At 41.3% G+C, this 24909-nt stretch overlaps 1 protein-coding gene across 6 annotated transcripts in view; it reads right to left on the bottom strand.

Moving 5' to 3' along the window:
• The window catches only part of DNAH5 (dynein axonemal heavy chain 5), a 252301-nt gene that overhangs the window by 12038 nt on the left and 215354 nt on the right, over positions 1-24909 (bottom strand). For all 6 annotated transcript variants that reach the window (XM_079781314.1, XM_079781312.1, XM_079781311.1 and 3 more), the window contains 13 exons: positions 23677-23920; positions 22221-22335; positions 21546-21736; positions 19607-19728; positions 16856-17005; positions 14127-14372; positions 11763-11982; positions 10161-10366; positions 9362-9565; positions 7403-7618; positions 4772-4984; positions 3420-3572; positions 2866-3097 (listed from right to left, as the gene is read on the bottom strand). In XM_079781314.1, coding sequence (XP_079637440.1) covers positions 2866-3097; positions 3420-3572; positions 4772-4984; positions 7403-7618; positions 9362-9565; positions 10161-10366; positions 11763-11982; positions 14127-14372; positions 16856-17005; positions 19607-19728; positions 21546-21736; positions 22221-22335; positions 23677-23920 — 2512 coding nt within the window. The remainder of the gene's footprint in view (positions 1-2865; positions 3098-3419; positions 3573-4771; positions 4985-7402; positions 7619-9361; positions 9566-10160; positions 10367-11762; positions 11983-14126; positions 14373-16855; positions 17006-19606; positions 19729-21545; positions 21737-22220; positions 22336-23676; positions 23921-24909) is intronic.

The raw sequence follows: 24909 nt of genomic DNA, 5'->3' as shown, positions 1-24909 counted from the left end.
TAAAAAAGTAACCCCTAACTCCATGTGAGAAGGATCTTTCTTTCATTTTATAAGGAAAACATCTTTTACAACATGTTGACTAGCTGCAATGACAGGATAGAGCACATTTTCTAAAATATGATTTCTGGCTACAAGAACATTATCATTCCTATAAAATAGTCCCTGCCCCAAGACCTCATACCACCCTGAGAACCAGTAAACACGAAGTCACAGGCAGCACGCTAGCCTAATGCCAGGCAGACACTTGTGTCCTCCCAGACACGGCCAGGATATTCTGAGCAACACCATGGGCCCAGAACTGTGCTGAGCACCCTCGTGGTTCTTCCCTTGCTCCATAAGCTCCTCTTCCTTCATACACCTTTTCTCTGTTCCTCAGCACAGCATACCCACTGCTACCTCCCGCCTTTCCCTTGAATATCAGCAGAACCACTTTCTGCCACTTGGATTCCAGTGCAATGTTCTCTCCTCAGCGAGGCCTTCCCCAACCCCCTGAATTATAGGAACAAGAACTAGCTGTCATCAGTTTCTTCACTTACAACTGATTATAAAGTCTCTGTGAATGCCTGGCCAGTGCTGCAGAGTGGTTGAACGTGGACCTATGAACCAGGAAGTTGAGGTTCAATTCCCATGCCCGTTTTACAGGCTCGATCCCCACTGAGGGGTGTGCAGGAGGCAGTCAATCGATGTTTCTCTCTCCCTCTCCTTCCCTCTCTCTTAAATAAAAACATATTTAAAAATAATAATAAAGTTCCTGTGAACACGGAATCAGGGACCATGGAACCTGTGCTCCTGTGGAAATACAGGGTTAGACCCCTGAGAGGCTCTGGTCACATTTTCATCAACCCACCAATATGTTATTTTGTTTTACGTGTGTTTCTACTTAAAGACACCTCTCTAATATACATTGTTGACTCACTGACATTGACCTCCAGGCCAACAGCATTATAACTCATGCCTGCATGTAACATATCTAGCACACGTGTTTTCTCCATAAGGCAGTCTTTCTGCTCTAGGGCACCAGACAGCACTTCAGGACTACTCCTGGGCATCCTAAATAGCAAAAGCACACAAACGTAAAGATACAGCACTAAACAGACCACAAAAGGACACTTGTTTACAGCTGAGACACTGTCACCTTAGTCACCCTCGGCTGGGAGCATGCACGCCAGGAGCCTCAAATTTTTCATTGTTTTGTGCATGTCTGGGAATTACCATGAAAGCACCACAAGCACTGATTTCTGGGTTACAAATAAATTTAGCCAGTAGGTGAATTCCTACAGAATCCATGAGTAACAGAGATTGACTCTATTTGCTTCTTTTTCAGCTACCATTCCCTGTTGAGTTCCATGACAATGGGTAGTCTGCCTGATCTTTTCTCACTGTTGCATCCCCAGCATGAAAATGGTGCAAGGTAGATGGTCAATATAAAAGAAATATTCATGGGATGACCGAGTGAGCTCATGCTACTCCCCTCTTCCAAGAAAAATCTCCCTCTAACTCCCTAGCACACTTGTCCTTGGCCTCCAGAGAACATCTCAGAAGAATCTGCACCTACCTCCCAGACACAGTTTTGATCTCCTTCTAGGCTTCCTGAGCATCCTGGGTGTATCTCTGTCATAACATGTATTAAATTCCATTTTATTTACTCATCAGTCTCCCCCACTAGACTGTGAGTCCTTGGGCAGAATCTGGTTCATAGTTACCTTTGTGTCCCTTGCACCTAAGGCCAAGGAGGGTGCAAGGGATGCAGCCAATGATGTTTGCTTAAAAAATAAATTCTCATAGTTTATAAACTCTCTCTTCTTGACACAGGTTTCCAAATGGGACATTCATCGAATGGATGTGGATACTAAAAGCTGTATTTTTAAAAGATATTATATTTTATCCCTTGTTTAAAGAAAAATATCTTGTGCTTCTGTCACACAATCAGTATTTCCTTGGGATCCTCTATCATAGCTACCTCTGGAGTTTATGGCTGATAGCAATCATTTTACTGTGTGTGTGTGTGCGTGTGTGTGTGTGTGTGTTCGTGTGTGTGTGTGTATGTGTGTATGTGTTATGTTGTACACATTAAACACAATTTTTCTTTAAAAATAAGATAAATTTTAATGAAATAAAATGAACAGGAAAGTTCAATATGTGCTGAAAAATAGTTATTGCTGAGATGTTATCTGGGTAAAATGCAATAACAAAAGCCTCCAGAAAACATCAAGCCAACAATAGAAGCAGTTTATCAGAGTTTCAATGACTTTGTCAAAGTAGAATAATGTGATTGCTTCAAAGCTGTGGTGTTACATTCATAGGCTGAAATATGAATCCAGCAATTTGCCACTGGCTACTGGATTAAGCTAGATGTCCCTGAATTCAATCTGGACTTCACAACCTGGCTTAAATCTCCAAGCTGTTGGTGGCTCCACCTCCAGGGAGCCCTGAGCAGTCCTGCCTAGTAAGCCTTTTTTCCACCACTTGCCCCCCCTCATCACCTTCATCCTTCTAAGCCCAGGCCAGGCCCAACTGCCCTGACCACTTCACCCCACTGTTATCTCACCCTCCTTTCCCACCACTTATTATCTATTCCAAACACTTGTTTCTTATCTCATCAGCTAACATTTTATGAGCATTCATATATATTTCATCTGCTTTATTAGATAGGCAAGAATTATCTAGAACTATTGCCTCCCCAATAGCACTCATGGAAGTGCCTCCTGGTCTATAAATACGCATTAAACATGGGTGTGAATGCAAAGGTAGTTGATAAAAGAGTCAAATTATCATTATATGATAACTAAAATAACAAGGTCCGGTGTTTATAATGTCACTCAATCCAATAATACCAACCATCCCTAAGTGCATAAGAAAACTCACTGTTGTTTTCTGCATAAATCCTTATGACAGGCATCAACTCAAAGAGCACTTTCGGTTTGGACTCCATGAGCTTCATGTTCCTCTTGTCCCAGCCAGCGCCTTCAAGATACAAGCCATAGACGTACACACCCTCTGTGGGAGGGGCAGCAATGTCATCCTTCATCCACTTGGTGACTTCGTTGCAAAGCACCATATTGTCCAGAGCCCAGCCTTTGTTGGCCCGAGTTATCTCCTGCCCCGGGCAAGAACAAAAGCAAAGGATGCAATGAGCAATTAGAGGTTTGTATATACAGAGCATATATGACAGTGTAGCTGCCCAATTACCCTAATTCAAAGTAAGCAGAATGGTATTTAAAGTTAAAAAGATTCTCTCAGAACCGATACCCATGTCCCAAGTTACCACTTGTACTGGTGTTTAAAGTGTGTAAAAGTTAGCACCCATAAGAGAGTCATTCTCTGTCTTATTATATTACTTAAAACTATAATGAAAGAAGAGAACTTTATAGAGGAAAATTATAAGAACACAACAGGTGCACATCAGAGCTATTTATTACCTGCCGCATTGCAGTCAAAAATCCTTGGGGGTTAAAGAAGCCGGTCATCCAGAAGCAGTGGGGTCGGCCATTGAAAACCCAGGAGGTAAACTGGCAGTTTCTTTCCAAAAGTTCAGTAAACCAGAAACCCAACGTACTTGAAACCCATGACGCCTGAAATGAATGCATTAAAATAATTAATACAGGTTTAATTTTGCTGCCTGACTGGCTATGTTCATGGGGGGAAAAATGATGAAATACCAATTTCACCTTTAGAATTTAAAAGTCCCTAAACGTAAATTATCCTGGGGTTCTGAATTTTAAGTTTTCAAATGATTCTTCCTCCTTAAGATATTATGATTGAATCAGCTGATCATCACATGAATACCTGATCGATTGAGAGTTCAGATGCTGTCCACATGTCTACTGTCAATAGACTCACCTTCCACTTACACACATATTCATCACCAATTCTGCCATAAAGCGCTAAAATAACCATTAAATTCAACAGGTTCCAACTACTTTCCTTAGGTTACATTTTCAACAGATACATTATAAAACAGGATCTCTATTTATTAAATGTGCTCATGGTCTAATCAACACTTTAAAATATATCTGTGGATAATAACTCGCAGAAGTCTTATCCATTTATCACTTTTAATGAGGCACACAACAATTATCTTCTGGAGATTTCGTCCCTTAGAATATACATTGATTTCCTCTGATAAAAGAGCAGAAATGGAAACAAAGGCCCATTTGCCACCAACAAATTAATTGCATTTATTGCTTAAAAAGACATTCAAGTCCTCATTTTACTTTTCCAAATAGAAAATCATTTCTTAAAACCTGTCATTTAGCATGTTTACCAATAGGTAATCAATAAGAATACTTGTTATCTTGAGAGAGATATATTCACATATCTACAAACAAAAGAAGGAAAAATGCTGCTCTTTGTGTGACTTTGGATATGTGTGTGTATCTCAGAACATTCTCTTTAAGGAAACTGGTCTTGTGGGCGTGGAAGCCCAAAAGCTTGGGTTTTAATTCTGATTCTTGACTACTTAGGTGTGTGATTTGAGAAAAGGTTTCACCTCTCCCATCCTCAAGTTCCTCATATGTAAATAGAGGGCAATAAAATGTAAGACTTTAAATGAAATAATGCATGGAAGTCACCCAGTAGAGCACATGATATGTGGGAGATGCTACATAATTTCCTTCCCTACCCACAATCTAAAAATACAGGACACTAAGGGATTAGTTCCTAAGCAAAAGAACACTTGTAAGTCAATTATCCTTCAGTCCTTTCCGCTTGCCAATTACAGCGATTCACAACAATAAGGTGATTAGGCAGAACCAGAGCAGCTTCCACGTACTTTTTTCCACTGAGCGGGAATTCTGGCATCAAACATGCAATTCAGTGCATCCCGAAGGTTTTCACTCATGATGATGGTGCCATCGATGGCAAGCTTCAGCTCGGTCAGGGTGCTGCGCACCAGCGTGAGCACCCTCTGCATTCTGTCTATCTCCTGCCTCAGGAAAATGTTCATCGGCTGGAATGGACCCATCTTTTGAAGCCTCTTTCTTACCTGCCGTGGAGACATTCAGCGCGTGTTAAAAATTAGAAAACTATTAACGTTTAAGTAACTGGGGCTTCTAAACAGGCCCCAGATTTTACAATTTCATAAATAGCAACTTTTTTTTTCACTGCCAGAAAACAGAGAAGAAATAAGAAAGAAAACATGTTAGATGACCAGTTGATTTTCCATCCCATGTGGGAGAGAACAGGCAGTTTTTAATTCACAGAAATATGTAAAGCACATGACCACAACCATACAACCTTCTATAGAACAACCATACTTATTGGGAAATATTCACTTACTGTCAATCTAAGACTTTCAAACATACATATGGGTACACACAAATGGACTTGTACACATAGATGACCATTCTGCTGGCTTCCTCAAAAAATTATATGTGTATTTTAAAAACTTTCTGTTTCCCATCGAAGCATCCACCCACTCACCCAATCATTTCCATCTTACAAGCATTTATTGATAATCAATCAGTCATTGTGCTTGGCTGAGTTGCTTTATCCTAGGGTAGCACTGACAAATTCAGCAAAAGGAGGGAGACACTCCTAAACCCCATTATTTACCATACTTATTTATTTAATTACATTTATAGAGGCCTTGTACACGAAATTCGTGCACAGGGAGTGGGCCTAAGCCAGCAGTCAGACATCCTTAACACTGCCACAGTGAGCCTGGCTTCTGACTGAGTGGCACGCCCCCTGTGGGAGCACACTGACCACCATGGGGCAGCTCCTGCATTGAGTGGGATCGGGCCAAAACCAGTTCCCTAACATCCTCCAATGAGTCCCGGATTGCGAGAGAGTGCAGGCCAGGCGGAGGGACTCCACAGGTGCACAATCGGGGCCAGGGAGAGAAGCGGGAGGTTGGCCAACCAGGGAGGGACCACGGGAGGGCTCCGGGGCATGTCCAGCCCATTTCATTCAGTCCCGATCGGCCAGACCTCAGCAGCAAGCTAACTTACTGGTCCAAGCATCTGCCCCCTAGTGGTCAGTGCACATCATAGTGAGCGGTTGAGTTGCCTTAGCATATCATTAGCATATTACTCTTTGATTGGTTGAACGAATGACTGGACAACTGGGCACTTAGCATATTAGGCTTTTATTAAATAGGATTATATTTTTAGAGATTTTTAATGCTTCAGAAATATTAATCACTAGACAAGAGTGACCTGTTCCATGATACTACAATGAAAGGTCTTTAGGAAAGCTGATTGCAGTATTTACTTCCTCCAAGCCAGGGGTCAGAGTTTCTTCTCGAGGAAATTATTCTCTTGGTGATAGTTCCTTGAGTTTGGTCTGTAGTACTAGCAGCTAAATGACCCACTCATGGAAAACAATAGGATGCTAAAGAAACAAAATCCTTCAAGTTTCCTTCTGAAAACAGGTGGAAAGGCAGCAATGTGTAAAGAAATATGGTGGCCCCATGAAGAAAGTATCGCATATTTAGTCCAGGTCATCTCTTAAGACAATATGGAAAGCAACCCAGTTACTTTTGCTTTAATCAAAAGTTTTAAAATGTTATCAGGATAAATATTTTCATAATTTGTTAAGATAACTAAAAATTAACTTTAATAATCATAAAATTGCTTAGAAATTAGTTGTATTTTAAACAGACATATCAATTTTTGAAACCCATGAGATGAAGAAGAAGGTGCAAAGAGTTAATGATAAAAATATAGACTCCCTGCCCTAACTGGTTTGGCTCAGTGGATAGAGCATCGGCCTGCGGACTCAAGGGTCCCAGGTTCAATTCTGGTCAAGGGCATGTACCTTGGTTGCGGGCACATACCCAGTAGGGAGTGTGCAGGAGGCAGCTGATTGATATTTCTGTCATCGATGTTTCTAACTCTCTATCCCTCTCCCTTCCTCTCTGTAAAATATCAATAAAATATATATTTTTTAAAAATACAGACTCCCTGAAATTGAAAATGCTTGAATGTTAAGGTGTACATTAAATTACACAATATGTTTTAACTAATCAGGTGCTAAACTCTAAGAATAAATTACTTTCCTCCTAACAAATAACAATGTGATATACCTCGAAGGAAAGTTCTAGAAAAGGAATCCTAACCCATCATATACACTTGTAATTTAATTATGAATATTAACATTTACATAAGGTTTCCTATTATTTATATTTTGAAGTAATCACATTTATAGATTCAAAAACTTCTTTTCTGGTTTTTCAGGGAGTGTTTAAAATAACTTTTTTTATTTCAGAAAAAATTATGTTTGCCCTTCTTCCTCATTTCCCAAACCAGACACATCCACAGCTGACTTTTCTTTTCATTTATTTTCTTTATTTTATCTTATTTTATTTTATTATTTTCTTTATTTTTTCCATCATCATTTATCCCCTTTATGCTCTTATACCTCCACCCACAGATGATGTTTTGTCAGGATTTCAACTCACCTCAAATGGGCCGTAGTCAGGGGGGAGCTTTTCCAGCATGTCGTCGGCCAGCCGGGCCACCACGGCCTCCCGGGTCTCATCCCCGCCACCAGAGCTGTCCTTGGGCTGGATGCCCAGGATGGTGTCCAGCACGTCCTTGGCCAGCTTGCTCTGGTAGGTGATGTCAGCATTGGGGTGCAGCCCGAAGACCTCGGGGCTGTCGTAGGTGGGCAAACTCTGAACAACAAGCACCCTGGTAAGCACAGACTGCTGACATAAGTACCAGTTAAATTGTACTGTCTTAGTAAGGAAACATGTTTTTATTAGGATAAGCCTTTATAAGAGATCTCTCAGGCCACCATCTCAACAATTTCTCCAGGGAAAAAAAAAAGCAAACGTTGCCTTGAAAAAAATTAAGAAACATAATCAGAGCATGTTATTGATGTCTGCATCTCTAGATACTTTAATCAAGTAGATGCTCTCTTGTTTTAGAAGATGTAATACAGAAAGTGAGCTACAAATTGGTGTTACTATGTTTTTAAGATACCAGAAAGTGACAGTTTTAGCTCAATTTGGGCCCAAATAAGGTAACTGTATTCACCTGGGGAGAAAGAGACACAGAGAAGAGGTAAATATTGAGAGAGCAAGAGTCAGAGAGGAAAACAGACAGCAAGAGATGGAGAGCAAGTGACAGAAGCAGAACAAGCATGCAAAATCCCACCCCCCTACCCCAGCTATTTGAAAAGCAAAAAATGTACCTGCAATTTGACATATATCCCTATGTATGAATTGTATCCTACGCTTTACTGTTGTCTTATTCATATATCCCCCTCCTTTCTATTCTATTTTATTCCTTTTTACATAATGTCGTCTTATGAGCGACCTTAAGTTCATTGTGAAATGAGATGTATATAAATAAATATATGTACAGGCATATTTAAATTTATACCTTCATAGGCACTCTCTTATTCAGTGCCAATGATTTAAGGACACATACAGTATAATTAAGACACATCTATTTGTTGATTTGAATTACTGAAAGTATAAAGGTGGTAATATATGATAAGCTCATCACATTTATTTATCACAGAACCTCTAAATAAACATAAATTTAGCCCTTTGGGGCCGTGTGCTTTAGTTTGTTCAATCTGAGATAAATCTTAGAGGCAAAAGAGATTGCTAAATAATGATCTAATTAATTCAAGGTTTAGAGACAGAAAATGTAGTTACCTTGAAACACAAATCCATTTTCTTCCCCAAATTTCCTGTCAAAATCTATCCTCTTCTTTCTTAGAGCAGTGTTTCTCAATCAGGGGTGATTTTAGCCCCCCCCCTCCCCCAGGGTACATTTGGCAATGTCTGGAGACATTTTTGGTTGTCACCACTGGGTGGGGATGCTACTGAAATCTAGTGGGGAGAGACCAGGATTGCTGCTCACCACCACCACCACCCCAGGACTGCCCCCTCCCAGCACTTCCCCCACTACAAAGAAGTACCTGGCCCTGAATGAGGAAGCTCTTCTACCAGTGGACTCCTGCACATACTCATACACTGTCCATCAGGCAAGGATGAAGGAACAGATGTCCCAAAATAAGGCAAGTGGGTTGAAAAATAGAACAGACTGTGTCTAGAGACTGCCTCTGCCCTATATAACAGGTAACTGAAGTCTCACAGGAAGAGAGCTCCAAGGAATTGGTGTAGGTTCCCCCGTTCTAATCTGCTCAATCTATCACCTCCCCAAAGAATATTCTTCACTGAAGCGTTAAAGAGAATAGGTGAAGGGAATTTATACAAAACAAATATAAACATTTTAATCATTAGGTAAAACAAACATAGGAAGAAAGCATCTATGGTGGAAGGTTCGATATGTATCACCATTAAAATTTATACTAAAGGGAGTATATAGAGTGTAAATAAAAAACCAAAAGGCCAAATGCTGGGGATATTTACTATAAGCATAAAATTCTGACATTGACAAACCTGGATATAGTGAAGATAGTTATCCACCGTGCTGCATTTTGGAATATTGTATCCTTGGTAAAAGCTGAAATCTGGTGCAAACATATTTTCACTGAACCAAACCTTAGCAAATGTATTCAGCAGTCTCTTATCATAGTCATCGGTGACTCTGCCTCCATATTGAATTTCGCCTATCATGTAGCGGACAGTAGACCAGGAGACACCCTGGGAAAAATTATAGAATAATTGTGTAGAAATGCCTACTGTCTCATCCTCATTTTCCTCACTCATTCATTCATTCATGCATGCATTCACTCATTCGTTCATTCCCAATGTGAAAAAAATGCAGAAATAAAATTAGGCAAACATAAGTGATTACTCAAAGCTCATCTTCATGACTTGAAATAGACTCTGCATTCATATTTTAATTTCAATAGAAAAATATTTATATTTTTTAGAATATTGAGGCAGTTCTTTTAAAAGCACACACTTCAAAAGGAATCTAGAATTCACTTTCATTTTTTTAATATTTTTTTAAAATAAGTTTCCCCACCTCTTGGAAAAAAAAAAACACACCTTGTTAGGATGTTTTATATGTAATGTCAACTTGACTGAGAAATTAAAAGATAATTTAAAAAAATTATTTTTTAGCTGAAATCAAGAGGCAAGTGTGACCCAAGTTGCTATGAATTAAAGATTGACTTTGCAAGCACAGAAAATCATCACTCTTATAAGATTAACTCCAAAGCTGGGGGACGGGGGCCATGTTAACTTGGGGACCCACCATCACCAGTGCCATGAAGCAGCTCACACACAGTACCTTTTTGATATCCATGTCATCCAAGTGGTTTTGGATGAACTGCACGGTGGCATTAAAGTCCGCTTGATTAAATTCATAAGGGATGTTCCACCCCAGGGGACCAAACTTCCGCCTCTCCTGGACCGTGGAGTGCAGGAACGCCACTGCGTACAGCATGGGCTTCCACTGGGCCACCGTGCTCACATCCAGCAGGTCTTGGCTCACACCTGTGGCGGTCAGCTGGGTGAATATCTGTATCATCTCTCATACATCTCTGTTTTCTATTTAAGTTATTAATTCTCTTTGTAAATTCCTAATACTAAGTGTCACTTATCTTGAATTATTTTTATGACATTCATATGGCAACTATAAATTAACTTTTGCATATCCAGAGGGCATTTCTCTCTGAAAAATCTGCAAAGAGATTTGAGGGGAGGAGGGGCTCGCTAACATGATTCAAGTTCCTGCCAATCTAACAAGATAATGTGGGGATAAAATACAGGTGGAAGAATGATGGCAGTAAAATAAATACTGCTACTATTACTACAACCACCACGACTAAATAATAATAATAATTTTTACATTATTATTATTTGGAGCGTGTGCATACACTATTTTAATTAATATGAAATTGTTAATACTATATATAGAAGCCCATTTCAACCTAATGTATTTATTGAAATAAGTATGATCACTATGCATGTATCTACAGTATATTATACATATAAAATCATATGTTTTTTCACTGGTAATCTTTTTTCACTGTCATCACCCTTCCACATCCACTTTATCCCCACATTACCTTATAAATTGGCAGGAATTTGAGTATTGTTAGCAATTCAAAAAAAAAACTCTGTTGTTGTTTTTTTCAGAATGATAGAGAATTATTATTATATTCATTATTATTAAGTACACTATATTTCAATCATCACAGATAGATTTTATTGTCCCTATTTTACATATGAGAAAACTGAAACTGGTTATTTGAGTACCTAACACCCAAAAGAACAAAGCATTTTGTGCAGAGAGACCCAGAAACAGATTTCTGACTCCGAGGGCCAGGATCTTTCCGTGACCATGAGTCCAGACAGGAAGCCATGAACAGGGGAAGCCAAGGCAAAGAGAATGCTCTCGGCTCCGGTTGTGAATAGAGGGCATGTGGTTGGGTTCTGCTGCTTTTGATTTCTAACTTCGCTGTGGCTCTGACATTCTGCCGTGTGGCTTCATGAAATGACGGCAGGCCATGACTTTAACTCAGCCTCTCCTCCTGGAAGAGGCCACTGTCCTACTTCCGGGCTGGAGACTAAAGACCATGAATGACAAAAATACAAAATGTAGATAGTAACATAAAAAAGGCAGCTGTCCAGCAGAGAACAGTACAGGCCAAAGTAAAGCAATACGGGAAACACAGGAAAAAATAAGGTGGGAATTCTGAGCTCTGACACCTGGCACTGCCAGGTCGTGTTCATTAGGACCAGCACAAGGGGCCATCTGAGCCTCATCACGTAAATAACAGTACTAGTTGCTTACCTATATCCTAGCTGATCCTGTTTTTACAATTTCTTTAATAAAACAATCTAAGTACAAAAACTCCAGTGAACTTGGAAGGATTCCTCCACTTACCGCCATACGTTCTCTTCAGCCCTGCACGGAGGCCCTGCGGAGGCTCATTGGCAAATTTAATGGCCATCTGCAGGAGTGTGATGGGAAACTGCTTATGAACCTCAGTGGTCATCCACAGGCGGAAAGCACCGTGTACCATCTCAGTTTCTGTAACCATGTCCATTAGCTCATCCAGGAAATCGAGTCCTAGGTGGCAGTTCTGCAGAAGTGCCCATCCTCCCTGAGTGAACAACAGTGAATGGAAACAACCTATTTTGTGTTTTTCCCAGAGATTTAAATTAGTGCGTCCTTTAAAAATTGAGTAGTTAAAATTTAATAGAAAAACACACTAACTACTTTAATCTAGGTCAAATCTAAGGGTGCAATAATGTCAGACAAGACACAGGATTCTTAAACACAGATGAATTTTTTTCTTCTCCAGAAACACTTCAATCAGACCCCTCAGCCTCCCAACTGCAAACTAAGGTCATTAGACATAGCACAACCCACCGAAGGGCCCCTCCCTTTCACCAAAACTGGGGGAAGGGCACAGTGTGGGGATGGTAGAGCCTCGAGGTAAATATGGAGGTTCTAAAACCCAGTGGGCTTAGTTCTAGACCAGAGGAAAGAGACGAGATGCAGCACAGGGGTGAGGTTCTAGATTCAGCAGCCAGGACCTAGAGCCCAGTGGTTTCAGGGAAAGCCCAGAGGTTTGGGGTTGGAAGCTAAGAAAGCCAGTCCTGCCTCATCAGGGGAGACCCTGGAGAGCACAGAAGGAGTCTTGAGATAGGGGGGATAATCAGACTCAAGGAAAGAGGACTAAGGTTAGGTCCAAAAAAAGGCCAGAACGGAATCTTAACTCAGATTGCATGTTCTCTAGTAGGAATGAGAAGTCAAGTGGTTCTGTGCCCCCACCATACCCAGCCAAAGTGGAGGAGAGGGGAACAAGGATGGAAGGATCCTCCAGGCTGAGCTGGACACCCCAGAGAGGGCTAGACCACAGTAAACACATGAGTGCCTTGTCCTGGAGCCAAGGTCTAGAAATGAAATGGAGGACCTTTAGCATCCTATTAACGTAAGTCCTTGAAAGTGCCCCAACTCTAGACTTAACTGTCCCATTAGCAGGGCTGTCAAGGGCTTTCCAGTGTTTGGTGGCTCCCAGGCCATTCCTGAGCACTGCACACTCTTCATGCTATCCTATCCTATTTAATAAAAGAGTAATATGCAAATAGACCATCACTCCAACACACAATATGGCCGCCCCCATGTGGTCAAAGATGGCCACCACAAGATGGCCGGCAGGGGAGGGCAGTTGGGAGGGACCAGGCCTGCAAGAGAGGACAGTTGGGGACGATCAGGCCTGCAGGGGAGGGCAGTTAGGGTGACTGGGCCAGCAGAGGAGGGTAATTGGGGGCGACCAGGCCTGTAGGGGAGGACAGTTGGGCAGGACCCAGGCCTGCAAGGGAGGGCAGTTGGGAGGAACCAGGCATGCAGGGGAGGGCAGTTAGGGGGGACCAGGCCTGCAGGGAAGGGCAGTTGGGGGTGACCAGGCCAGCAGGGGAGGGCAGTTAGGGGTGACCAGGCCTGCAGGGGAGGGCAGTTGGGGGTGACCAGGCCTGCAGGGAAGGACAGTTAGGGGCAACCAGGCTGGCAGGGGAGGGCAGTTAGGGGTGACCAGGCCGGCAGGGGAGGGCAGTTAGGGGCAATCGGGCCAGCAGGGGAGCAGTTAGGCATCGATAAGGCTGGCAGGGGAGTGGTTAGGGGGTGATCAGGCTGGCAGGCAGAAGCGATTAGGGGCAATCAGGCAGGTAGACAGGCAAGCGGTTGGGAGCGGTTGGATTGTGAGAGGGAGGTCCCAGATTGGAGAGGGTGCAGGCTGGGCTGAGGGACACACACCTCCCACGTGCACAAATTTCATGCACCGGGCCTCTGGTAGAGTTTATAATCTATGAAGGGCTTTAGGAGCCCTAGAACCTCTGGCACCTCTGCAGGGTGATGGCAGATTCCTGGCCTCTTCGGGATTTGAGCTATGCCTGGGTGACTCCGTTGTGCATTCTGCAACTCAAGAAAGGCACAGGTAGATTCTGGAGTTCTGAAGATTCCGAGAGTAGAGCTGGAGGGGCCAGAGTGTATAGCAGAGGGGGCAGAGCTGTGGACCCCACTGAGGGTTTGGGATCTGGAGTGGGGGTTGGCATTATGCAAGCTGGTTAGGAAATAAGATGTTCGGTGGGGTAAGTTTTCCAAAAGTCAATGCTCAGCAGAAAAAGTTTAAAATTTATCATGCAGTATGTAAATTTAAACTCTTAACAAGTAATATGTTCTGTAATTGTTACTCTATAACCTGTAATGTCAACAACATAACACAAATGTAGACATTGGACTCACATTTGCCATGGTCTGCTGCAAAAGTTTGCGAGCATGGACCTCCTGGCCTTGGCCCATGGACACATAACGGGTTTCTATTTTTAATCTCTTCCCCAAGGCGATGATGGAATCCGTGGGATCTGAGCCCATAGACAGGAGACAGATGAGTGGTGTCCGTGGATCAGATTCCTCCCACGTCTTTTCCAAGTCCAGGATGACCCCTTCCACATAGTTTTCTCCCATGGAGTCCATGATGTACTTGCGGGCCTATCAAAAATAGTACACCAGTCACCAAAACTAGTTCTAACTTCTTTATGTGTACAATGCAGGGTGGGCTCCAAAATTCATCTGTATAGATTATCTCAATGATGTCCACAGTAACCTGCCCATTAAAGAGGGCAGAGGCGTTTATAATGATATATTTTCTATTTTTTTCATTTGGTAATCTTTTTTTCACTGCTGTCATCCTTTCAACTCAAAAAAAAAAAAAAAACACAAAAAACAAACCCAAAACCTCTTTGTATGTTTTCAAACTGATACGCAATAATTATTACATTCATTATTACTATTACTAGTAAATACACTATTTGGATTAAAATGTATTCCAATCATCCTGGATATGTTTTATTATCCCTATTTTACATATGAGAAAATGGAAACTCTGACAGAGCATCATTTTTGCAACCAGGCAATTGAATATTCCCTGATGTGAGCAGTCATGCTTAGAGAAAATGCTGAGAGTGAGCCTGATGCTGCTTATGGGGAATGGGAATTGAACATGTCTACATTGTAGACCTTCTATTATGCTTCCCAAAAAGATATCTGATTGAATACTACAAAAGGAGTCTAATCCAAGAATAAGAATTTTCGAGGAGAGGGGTCTTCTTCCAGAGGGGACTTCTAGACCTTCTAGAGACCATAAGAGCCATGGGACGCCATTACAAGGACATAATCATATTTCCATCTCTTCTAGAATATACAGGATGGAGTAGAGTGGACAAGAGTGACTATAGGAGACCAGTTAGGAGGTCATGGCTATCATCAGCCTATGGATGTCAGAAGCCAGGATGAAGGTACAAAGGAGCATGGAAGGCTTAAATTTCAGCATTGGACCATTTAAAATAATAATCATAAAAAGAAAAGAAGGAAGGAGGGAGAGAGGGAAAGAGGGAGGGAGGGAGGGGAGGAGGGAGGAAAGGAGGAAAGAGGGAGGAAGGGAGGGAGGGAGGGAGGGAGGGAGGGAGGAAGAAAAGGAGGGAGGGAGGGAGGAAGGGAAGGAGGGAGGGAAGGAAAAGGGAACTACTTGAACCTTCTACATTGCCCTTAAATAAGGCAACTGTTTTACAATTCATTTGGGCAGAATAAAAGTAATGAAGTTGAGAACAAAAGCTGAAGGAAAGGTGATCTCAGTGTCCAGAGCTGCAAAACTCCTTTTCCTTTTCTCAATAAATCATTGAATCTAGTTGTTTCATTACTGCACAGTACCTACGTGGACGTAGAGATGGTTACTCCATGTTTTAAACAGTCCCTCTGGAGAGTGAAGGGGAATGTTTCCTACATTCTGTTATAAATCCTGCCTATGTTACCCCTTGGCTTACTTGGAGAAACCCTTGAAGAATCAACCTATGTGGAATATTAAGCTTTTAATTGTGAAGGCAAAATACGATGACTCTTTTTAGTGAGTAAATGTCCATGATGATAGACCGGCAGATTAAAGGTCTTTAAAAAGGTGATCTTGTAGAGGTAGGAGTCACATTTAAACCATATGTAAAATATATACAATTTTAAAATGTTTAGGCCAGCCTACTTCCTTGCATCAAGGGCTGTACACTTTCTGGGGAAATGCCCACAAGTTTGGGAATGCTTCCTCTCTAATCTCTCTTCTCCCTAGAAACTTCACATTCTTCCTACTTAAGGGGACATTGTTTTACTACCAGCAAAATGGAGCAGCCATATCATTTTTGAGTTAACCCATTGCGGATGGTCATGAGAATTCTCGTGTTTTCTCTTCTAAGGCTTGTGGCCAATCACAAGAATTCTTTAAAAAGATACTAGCTTGTAAGAACATGTAATAAATAACTTCAACATGCAATTGGTATTTAATTTTAAAGCATAGCATGCCTTTAACATTTATGTAAAACGTTTTTTGTACTCGTTCAATAGAAACTTATCTGGCCACTGGAGAAAGCTAGCAATAAAACTACTGGTCCGCAATGTTAATATAAAAAAAATGATATAGAAGAATAAGATATTACCTTTATGTTATACCTACACACCAATCTTAAAAACATTTCACTCTTGTACCATTTGGGCCAAAGAAGATTATTAAATCATTTAGCCTCAATGTACATCTCGGTACACTTATTTCTCATTTATTTTTCCATTTTCACATTCTAATGCTAGAAAAATACATGCAAGACTACAAAAAAAATCTCATTGGGATTAACATTTTAAATATGTCTTTAAGTTTAAAAGAACAGCCTCCTTAAAATGTCCTTTTAATTTCTTATAATATATTTTTATTGATTTCCAGAGAAGAAGGGAGAGGGAGAGAGAGAAACATCAATGATGAGAGAGAATCATTGACTGGCTGCCTCCTGCACACCCCCTACTGGGGGTGGAGTCTGCAACCGGGGCATGTGCCCTGACTGGAAATCGAAATGTGACCTCCTAGTTCATCATAGGTCAATGCTCAACCACTGAGCCATGCCAGCCAGGCTCCTTTTATTTTTTTAATAGGGACGTTTTACCTGGGCAATGGTTCTGTCAGGACACCAGGATCTAATAAGTAGAAGGCGTCTAAAGCAGTCAAGAGATTTATCATAGGCATTTGGAAGAGGTTCCTCCTCAGGATTTTCCTTATCAAACCAAATTTTCCACATTTTCTCATTTCTTGATATCTAAAAATATAAGGGGACATGTGTGAATGATATCTCTTGGTAAATTTTTTTTTATTTTATATTCTAGTGCCCAAAAGTCTAAAAATTAGCAATCAAATGTGATTTGCTCTAATGACACTCTGTAGTAACAACAGCCTACAGATAGCTTCTAAAGTACAGAGAACCCTGGGTTTTTTAATTTATTTTATGTCTTTGTAGTAAAGAAATCAATGGAAACTCATTATTTTAAGGAAATCTGATTTGCTCCATGAAATCCTCTCATGATGAAGAACCAAGTCTCATTCACTTATGTTTCCTCACTTCCCAGAACCACTCTAGGTACCAAAAAAAAAACCACAGTATTTAATACATGTTTTTATAATTAAAAGATTATTTTTTTTGGCCAATATGCTATTAATTAGAGTAATTAGAAATCTATCACTTAATATCAAATAAATAATCAGGCACTGGCTTCCTTTAGGCAACTGATAAGGAGGAAAAAAACACTCCATTATCCTTTGGAGCTTAAAAACAATCAAAGAGAGAAGAGCATTACATAAGCAAGCATCTGAAAAACAGAACAAACAACATTACAGATAAATACAATCTTATGTACTCTAGTATATCCCCTTTGGTTAAATACCCAAGTGAATATCTTAGTGGTCTAATTTTTAAAAAAGCATTTCAGGTTTGTATTTAGAACGTATCATGTAAGAATAAAAAATAATAACCTCTTTCAAACACGAAAGACTACATAATGTAGAGAAATTCAAGGTATAAGATATAATGTCCACAAGATAACAACCTCAATGACTGGTAATGGTCCAGGTAAGGTCACTAGGAGTCATCCTGTGGGGGAACAAGCTAGAGTGCATTAAAATCTCCCAAATGAAAGTTATTTTACCTAAAAGAATGGTCTGTATCCTAATTTTATGGTAATCATCAGTTGTAAGCGAAGGCATAAGAATATAGCAGAATTTAAGTTTCTGATTAACTTAAACTGGGAAAGTAAAAAAACAAGCATTGGAAATTTTCTGGTTAAAAAAAAAATGTTTTTAAGTCTTCAACTTGTAGTTAAATAAAGCCACGTTGCTGTCAATGTGATTTCTCTCTGGTCATCTGATATTCAAAAGCCCATCTCCTGGTCTGTCCCGATTCAATTCTCTATACTCAACTTCCATGATCCCAATATATACACAATTCACCAGCAACCGACTGATTATAAAGGGCAATAACTTGTAAAGATAAGAAGCCAAGTGTCTGCATTAGATTCATACACAGATGACTAGCTAAGGCAGTATAACAGGAAGGGCAGAAGAAGAGGCAAAAAAGGATATTTAGTATAAAGAAGAAGACTGTTCATATTTCTTTTCATATTTAACCTCTAGGAAAAAGGCACAACCTCTTAAGTTTATTAATTACTAGAGGCCCAGTGCATGATTGAATCATGCACATGTAGGGTCCCCTACACGCTTTCGCTTTTGATCACGGGGGAGCTGGGTGCCTGTCCGCTGGTGCACCAGGCCTTTCAGAAGCCTCCGCCGCCCCGAAGGCTTCTGAAAGGCCTGGTGCCTGAATGGACAGGCATCCAGCTGCCACGCTTTTGCTTTTGATTGCAGGGAGCTGGGTGCCTGTCCGCTGGTGCACCAGGCCTTTCAGAAGCCTCCGTCGCCCCGAAGGCTTCTGAAAGGCCTGGTGCCTGAGTGGACAGGCATCCAGCTGCCACGCTTTTGCTTTTGATCGCGGGGAGCTGGGTGCCTGTCCGCTGGTGCACCAGGCCTTTCAGAAGCCTCCAGCACGGCGGAGGCTTCTGAAAGGCCTGGTGCCTGAGCGGACAGGCACCCAGCTCCCACCCTTTTGCTTTTGATCGTGTGGAGCTGGGTGCCTGTCCGCTGGTACACCAGGCCTTTCAGAAACCTCTGGCATGGCGGAAGCTTCTCAAAGGCCTGGTGCCTGAGCGGAAAGGCATCCAGCTGCCACACTTTTGCTTTTGATCCGGGGAGCTGGGTGCCTGTCCGCTGGTGCACCAGGCCTTTCAGAAGCCTTCGGCTCAGCGGAGGCTTCTGAAAGGCCTGGTGCCGGAGCAGACAGGCACCCAGCTCCCCCACTTTTGATGGTCTGCGGCCACTGAGGGGGGCTACTCTGCTGTTGAGAGGTGCAGGGGGCGGGCGTCCCCCCCCCCTGCACCTCTCAACAGCAGGGTAGCCCCCCTCAGTGGCAGCGGATCCGTGCCTCTCAATGGCCAGATAGGCCACCCCAAGTCCCGCCCCCCAGCCTCCCACTGCCCAATCGTGGGCGTAGCGGAGTGATGGTAATTTACATGTTACTCTATTATTAGATAGGATTGCACCTAATTGAATCTATCCATTTCTCTGCTTGTGGATCTCCAGTTGATGATACTGACACATGGCACAGGGCAGCATTAGTTAGATTTCCTGAGCAAATAATTTGTTAGGGCAAGACCAGTCTGCAATGGGTGGAGTGTGCTGTATCAGAGTGTAAGTGAGCTGTGAGGAAGGTCAAAAACAGGTCATATATTTTACAAGTGTCAATATTAAGAAACCCCTCTCTTCCAGGAATATTGTAGCAGCTCACTACGACATTATCATAAGCACAGGTTACCTGATCAAGGATATCTGAAAACTGTCTAAGTTTGCTGAGTTCCACCAAATTCAGCCAGGTCATGTCCAAGATCCATTTAGATGGTTTAGGAGGACAAGCTTTAAGGTCCAATGAGGCACCACCTTTAAAATTAAACATATAAAGCTATTATAATTTCCTTTTTTATTATAAAACTATAAAAACTTTTGCTTAAATTATGTTAATTTCAATTATTTTACTACATTGACATTTTTAAGCTCAGAAATATGTCATGGTGATGAACAAGATTTAAAATTTAATGAAAGAATAGGTGACTTCACAAAAACACATTTAAGAAGCAGTAATATAACTTTGGAGCCAGGCACATGCTGGATTCTATCCTAGCTCCACCGGGCCAAGGATGCTAAGCTCAAAGTCATTTCCATAAGGAAATGCATGCCTGAATTTAGGATATCAGGAATTACTTTCCCCTAGGAAAGCTCAGTCAGCTAGAGGACAAGAGTAGTGAGGCCAGAAATCAGTAATATATGATGTGTGTCTATCTAAGGCATTATATCTCCAAATCACTCATCTTCTACGTGCTCAGCTTTAAGAAACTTAGAAAATAAAGAAACCTAAGGAGCAAGGGTACAAGAGACAACAAATTGGAGGGAAAGAGAGAATTGTCCATAAACATACATTTGTAATCTCAGGTCTAGCTGAATGAGTTTTTTCTGCTACTATAAGATGGATATGCATATATATATGAACATGACTATGCATTTGTATATATATCAGTATGACTACACACCCTCCAGGGTACAGCATGTGCATATACACACCCCCTCCCTACTATCCCCATTGGGGTTCTCTTCAAGTTTCTCTGCAAATCCACTCTCCAGGTAAAGTCATGAAAATCCCCTCCAACCCTCAGATAAAATGGAGTCTTATCTTTAAAGGCTTTGTTTAGAAAAGTATAGTAGATGAAACCATTTAGACCCCTACTATCATTTCCAAAGTACTTTAAATATTTCCTGTCTTGCCCAGCCTGTGTGGCTCAGTGGTTGAGCGTCAACCCATGAACCAGGAGGTCACAGTTCGATTCCCAGTCAGAGCACGTGCCCAGGTTGTAGGCTTAATCCCCAGTAGTGCAGGAGGCAGCCAATCAGTGATCCTCATCATTGAGGTTTCTATCTCTCTCTTCCTCTCCCTTCCTCTCTGAAATCAATAAAAATATATTTTTAAAAATAAAATAAATATTTGTTGTCCTGACATTCAAGAATGTGATAGTGAATTTATCACCTTTCACTGGGCTGTCTTGTTCCAGTGTATAGGGGACCTGTCTGTGAGCAATGCTTCAGCAGATACAGAGTAAGTGTCCACAGGCTGAGCTGCACAGGTGCCTCACCCACCCACTCCAGCCACCCTGATTGCTTTGCTTTCCCTCCACCATACTCCTTGCTTCCACCGGAGCCCTTGATGCTGGCTCCTCTTCCTTCAACACTCTTCCTCCCCAGAGCTAGTGCTGTGATTCTTCAGGTCTTTGCTCACCTATCCATCTCTCAGGAAGGTCTACCCCATTAAAGATCCCATATATCCCATTTAAATGTTAAACTTCCCCTACCCCACACACCCTTTATCCAGCTCTGTTTTTTCCATGTGCTTACCAGCTTTTCACATACTGCATAATGTACTTATTATTTCATGATTTTTTGATGTATCACCCACCCAAAAAATATATAAACTCTACAAAAGCAAGATTCTTCTTTTTGTTCACTGTTGTGTTCCAAGTGCTTATTCTGTGCCCAGCACACAGGTTCTAAACAAGTATTCATACAATAAATGAACAAATATCTCACATAAATGCAATCTTCAATGAAATGCAAAGAAATTATTATAACCAGAAGAAATTACTGCACAGGACCTTCACAATCTTTCCTATACCTGCAGTTGTGTACAATGCTTTAGATGTTATATTGACCTTTAATAAGGGTGAGAAACTCCTCATGCTTGACCCAGTTCCTCTGGATGTCAATCTTCAGTGTAAGCAACAAGGTGAACAGGAATTTGTGCTCCTCGTACAAACCCCGGGCAGCATACTTATAGACCTCATAGGTCATATGCTCTATGATATTAGCAATTCTTTTGCTTGTAATTGGGCTCTTGGCGGACCTGGAGTGGAGAACATTGAAATCAGACTCATCCCCCTGCCCTTTTCAATTGTACATAAAAGCAACGTCTTGAATGTAGAATAAGTAACTTTGGAGGGCCAATTCTTATTTTGTATACAACAAGGGTAAGACCTCTAAATCTAAAATAACAAGCATTTTCTCATTGTGAAATAACAGAGTCCATAACGTCTTCTAAATCAATTTTATCCACCAGGCATTATCACTCACAACAATGTCTGGGGAATGTTCTTGTTTAACAGAAACACATGAAACCACAGGAATCAATCAATGGATGAGTACTAGGTGGATCTTTCTCTGAGCATAAAATGATACATGAGAATGATTTGTTAACACAGTAGCAATTGCACTAATCTTAGACTTAAAAGAGAATAAGACTCAGCAAAGCTAAAGAAAATTATAAACGTAAAGTCATCATCTAGACCACAGGTAGAGAATTCAGCTTGCCTTCCCAAGCACACACACACCTGGCTAAGGAAAGGTCAAACAAGCCCAGAAACTGGCGGAGCGAAGTCTGATACATCTCATTAACCAAGCGCATCTCCGTGATGAGGAAGTAGAGGATGCTGCCCCGAGTAGCCACTGAAAGACAAAGTAAGGCTGCATGTACTATCAGGCTGGAAAGTAAATGACCTATCAGCCTCAACTCTACATGAAAACGACAAATTCTATTTTTATGTCTTACCGATAACTATATATTAGCAGTGGGAGTCTAGAGCGATGTTCATCCTATGTATTTAATTCTTACTTACAGGCTTTGTTTAAGTAGTCCACTATTTGTGTTGAGCAAATGGCACTTTCCATTTTAGAATGTCTAGATCCCTTATAAGTACACTAGAGGCCCAGTGCACGGATTCATGCACCAGTGGGGTCCCTCAGCCTGGCCTGCGCCCTCTTACAATTTGGGACCCCTCAGGGGATGTCAGGCTGCTGGTTTTGGTCTGATCCTGCAGGATGGGTGGTGCGCTGCTCCCTCTCATCCTGGCCCCAGTGCGCCTGCCACTGCCGCTCCATAGTGCTGCCATGGAGATGGGAGAGGCTCACACCTCTGCAGCTGTGCTTGCCTGTTGGTCAGCTGAGTGGCGCTCCCGCTGTGGGAGTGCACTGACCACCAGGGAACAGCCCCCATGTTGAACATCTGCCCTCTGGTGGTCAGTGTGCATCATAGTGACAGGTCATTCAGTTGCTTAGGCTTTTATATAGAGAGACTGTACTGTTTCTTTATAGGTAGAAAAGACAACTGAAGGGATATCAAAGGTTTTAACACCTAGCAAGTTGTGTAGGCAGTGAAAGGACCTCATTCTTAAGTGCCATGAAGAAGCTGCGCCTAATTTTGGCTTAAAGCTGGCAAAACAAGGCATCACAAAGAGGATGCACCTGACTCTTCATTGGGAGAAGATATGGTTTCCATTATTTTCCCAAGGGGAATGGTAACTTACTAAAGGAGACTGAATTCTTTTAGCAGGTTCCTCTAGTAACCAATGAACAACACCAATTTTTAAACTGGTGGATAAGACTGAAGAGCTCCCATTATACCGAAGAACTACCTTCCAAATACAAAGACTACAAACAAAACACTAGCTATTTGTTGTCAAACAATAAACAACTAATGAACAGCCCAAAATTCGTGCATTAATTCCTCAGATTTTACTAATTTGTAGTCAGGTAGTCTTTTAAAATTCTCCCTTTCCGTTCTAGTTTAAAAATAAGTTCACAGAAACTTTAAAAGATCTGCCAACTAACATGAACTAGAAAATTAACATCACTATAAAATATTGTCATCTCAATTTTACTAAATAGAAATGCCACAAAACATAAATGGCCACCCCACTTTGCAAGACCATTGGCCTAATGTCAATTTTTCTAATTCTCATTTATTTCCTGCTTCATTTTCCTGTGACATTAGTTCATTACCAAACTCACCAGGTCTGTATTCCTCCCGGGCTGCGTTAATTTGAATTTCTGTATCAGCTGAAATTTCCAGCTTCTGTGTCACCTCTTCAGCAGTCTTTTTTGTGTTACTCAGCACAATAATGAGACTCTCATCTTCCACCAGCGACCCCTGGGTACTCGTCAGCCGGTAAAGCAAATTATCTTCTAGCTCCTTCATTCTTCTTTTGTTTGCGGTCACATCTTCCATAAGATGAGTTCTTTCTTTCTCCAATTCCTGTTAATTTGCATAAATATATTTTATTCCTTAATAACTATTGTTTGGCCATTCCTTAAAAAGTTAACATACAGGGCTGTCCTCAAGCTCCTCACTATAGTTACCATATTTGGTTGAAAAAAAAAATACATACATCCAGTAAGAGAAGGAGAATTAATACAAGAAAGAAGAATTGGTGGCAAACAATGTGAAATTTGCTGAAAGTATTACCAAATTCCCTTTACCAACTATTTCTTTTATAAAGTCAAATCATTTTAAGTGGCTTTGGTGATTACACTTTAGCTTGTTTTGAAGATGACATGTATTTGAAAATATACTGAAGTGTATTTGAGGACAAAATATATATGTCTCAGATGGAATACATTTACTTCTGCAGTTACATTTAAATGGGAAAATCTTCTTTGCTTGTACAGGTGCTGTTTTCTCCAAGTGAAGTGGAGAGGTGTCTTCCCTATAGGTCTTTTACTGGCAGCGTGCGAGAGAAGGCTTCAGAAGAGAATTGGCCCTATTGGCTACTACTATTTCTTCCTCCTGGAAGTTGGAGAGGGAGAGACAGTGGAAGAGAGGAAAGAAAAGGTGGGGTTGGTGAGGGTTGGGGAAGGAGGAAATGGCCATGACATTGAGCAAGCCAGCGGAAGCAGGAAGCCCATAGGCTGGGCGATAACAGAATGCTTCTGGCACCAAATCAAAGTGTATGTGAAAGTATCATTATGCGAGAGGCTCTAACTTTGAAGCTCATAAAAGAATCAAAAAATGGGAAGGACAATGAGCAAATAGTACTTAAAAATCTAGTCATGTCTTGGTATCACAAGTACAGACATAAAATTCTCTGTAACCCAAAAAGCATGAAGTTAAAGTCAAGATTGTGGTAACACAATTGCATTAAGGCAAAGAGCAAGACCACTGGCCTCTGCTTTCTATTCTAGCCAGTTAACCTCCGTTGACTGAACAGTTATGGTGGGTAGGCTCCTACCAGGCTCCCAACTCAT

This window comes from Cnephaeus nilssonii (genome assembly GCF_951640355.1).
Source record: "Cnephaeus nilssonii genome assembly, chromosome: 2".
NCBI lineage: Eukaryota > Metazoa > Chordata > Mammalia > Chiroptera > Vespertilionidae > Cnephaeus > Cnephaeus nilssonii.
The sequence above is the reverse complement of the archived record's forward strand: the minus strand, read 5'-3'. Positions and strand labels throughout refer to the sequence as shown.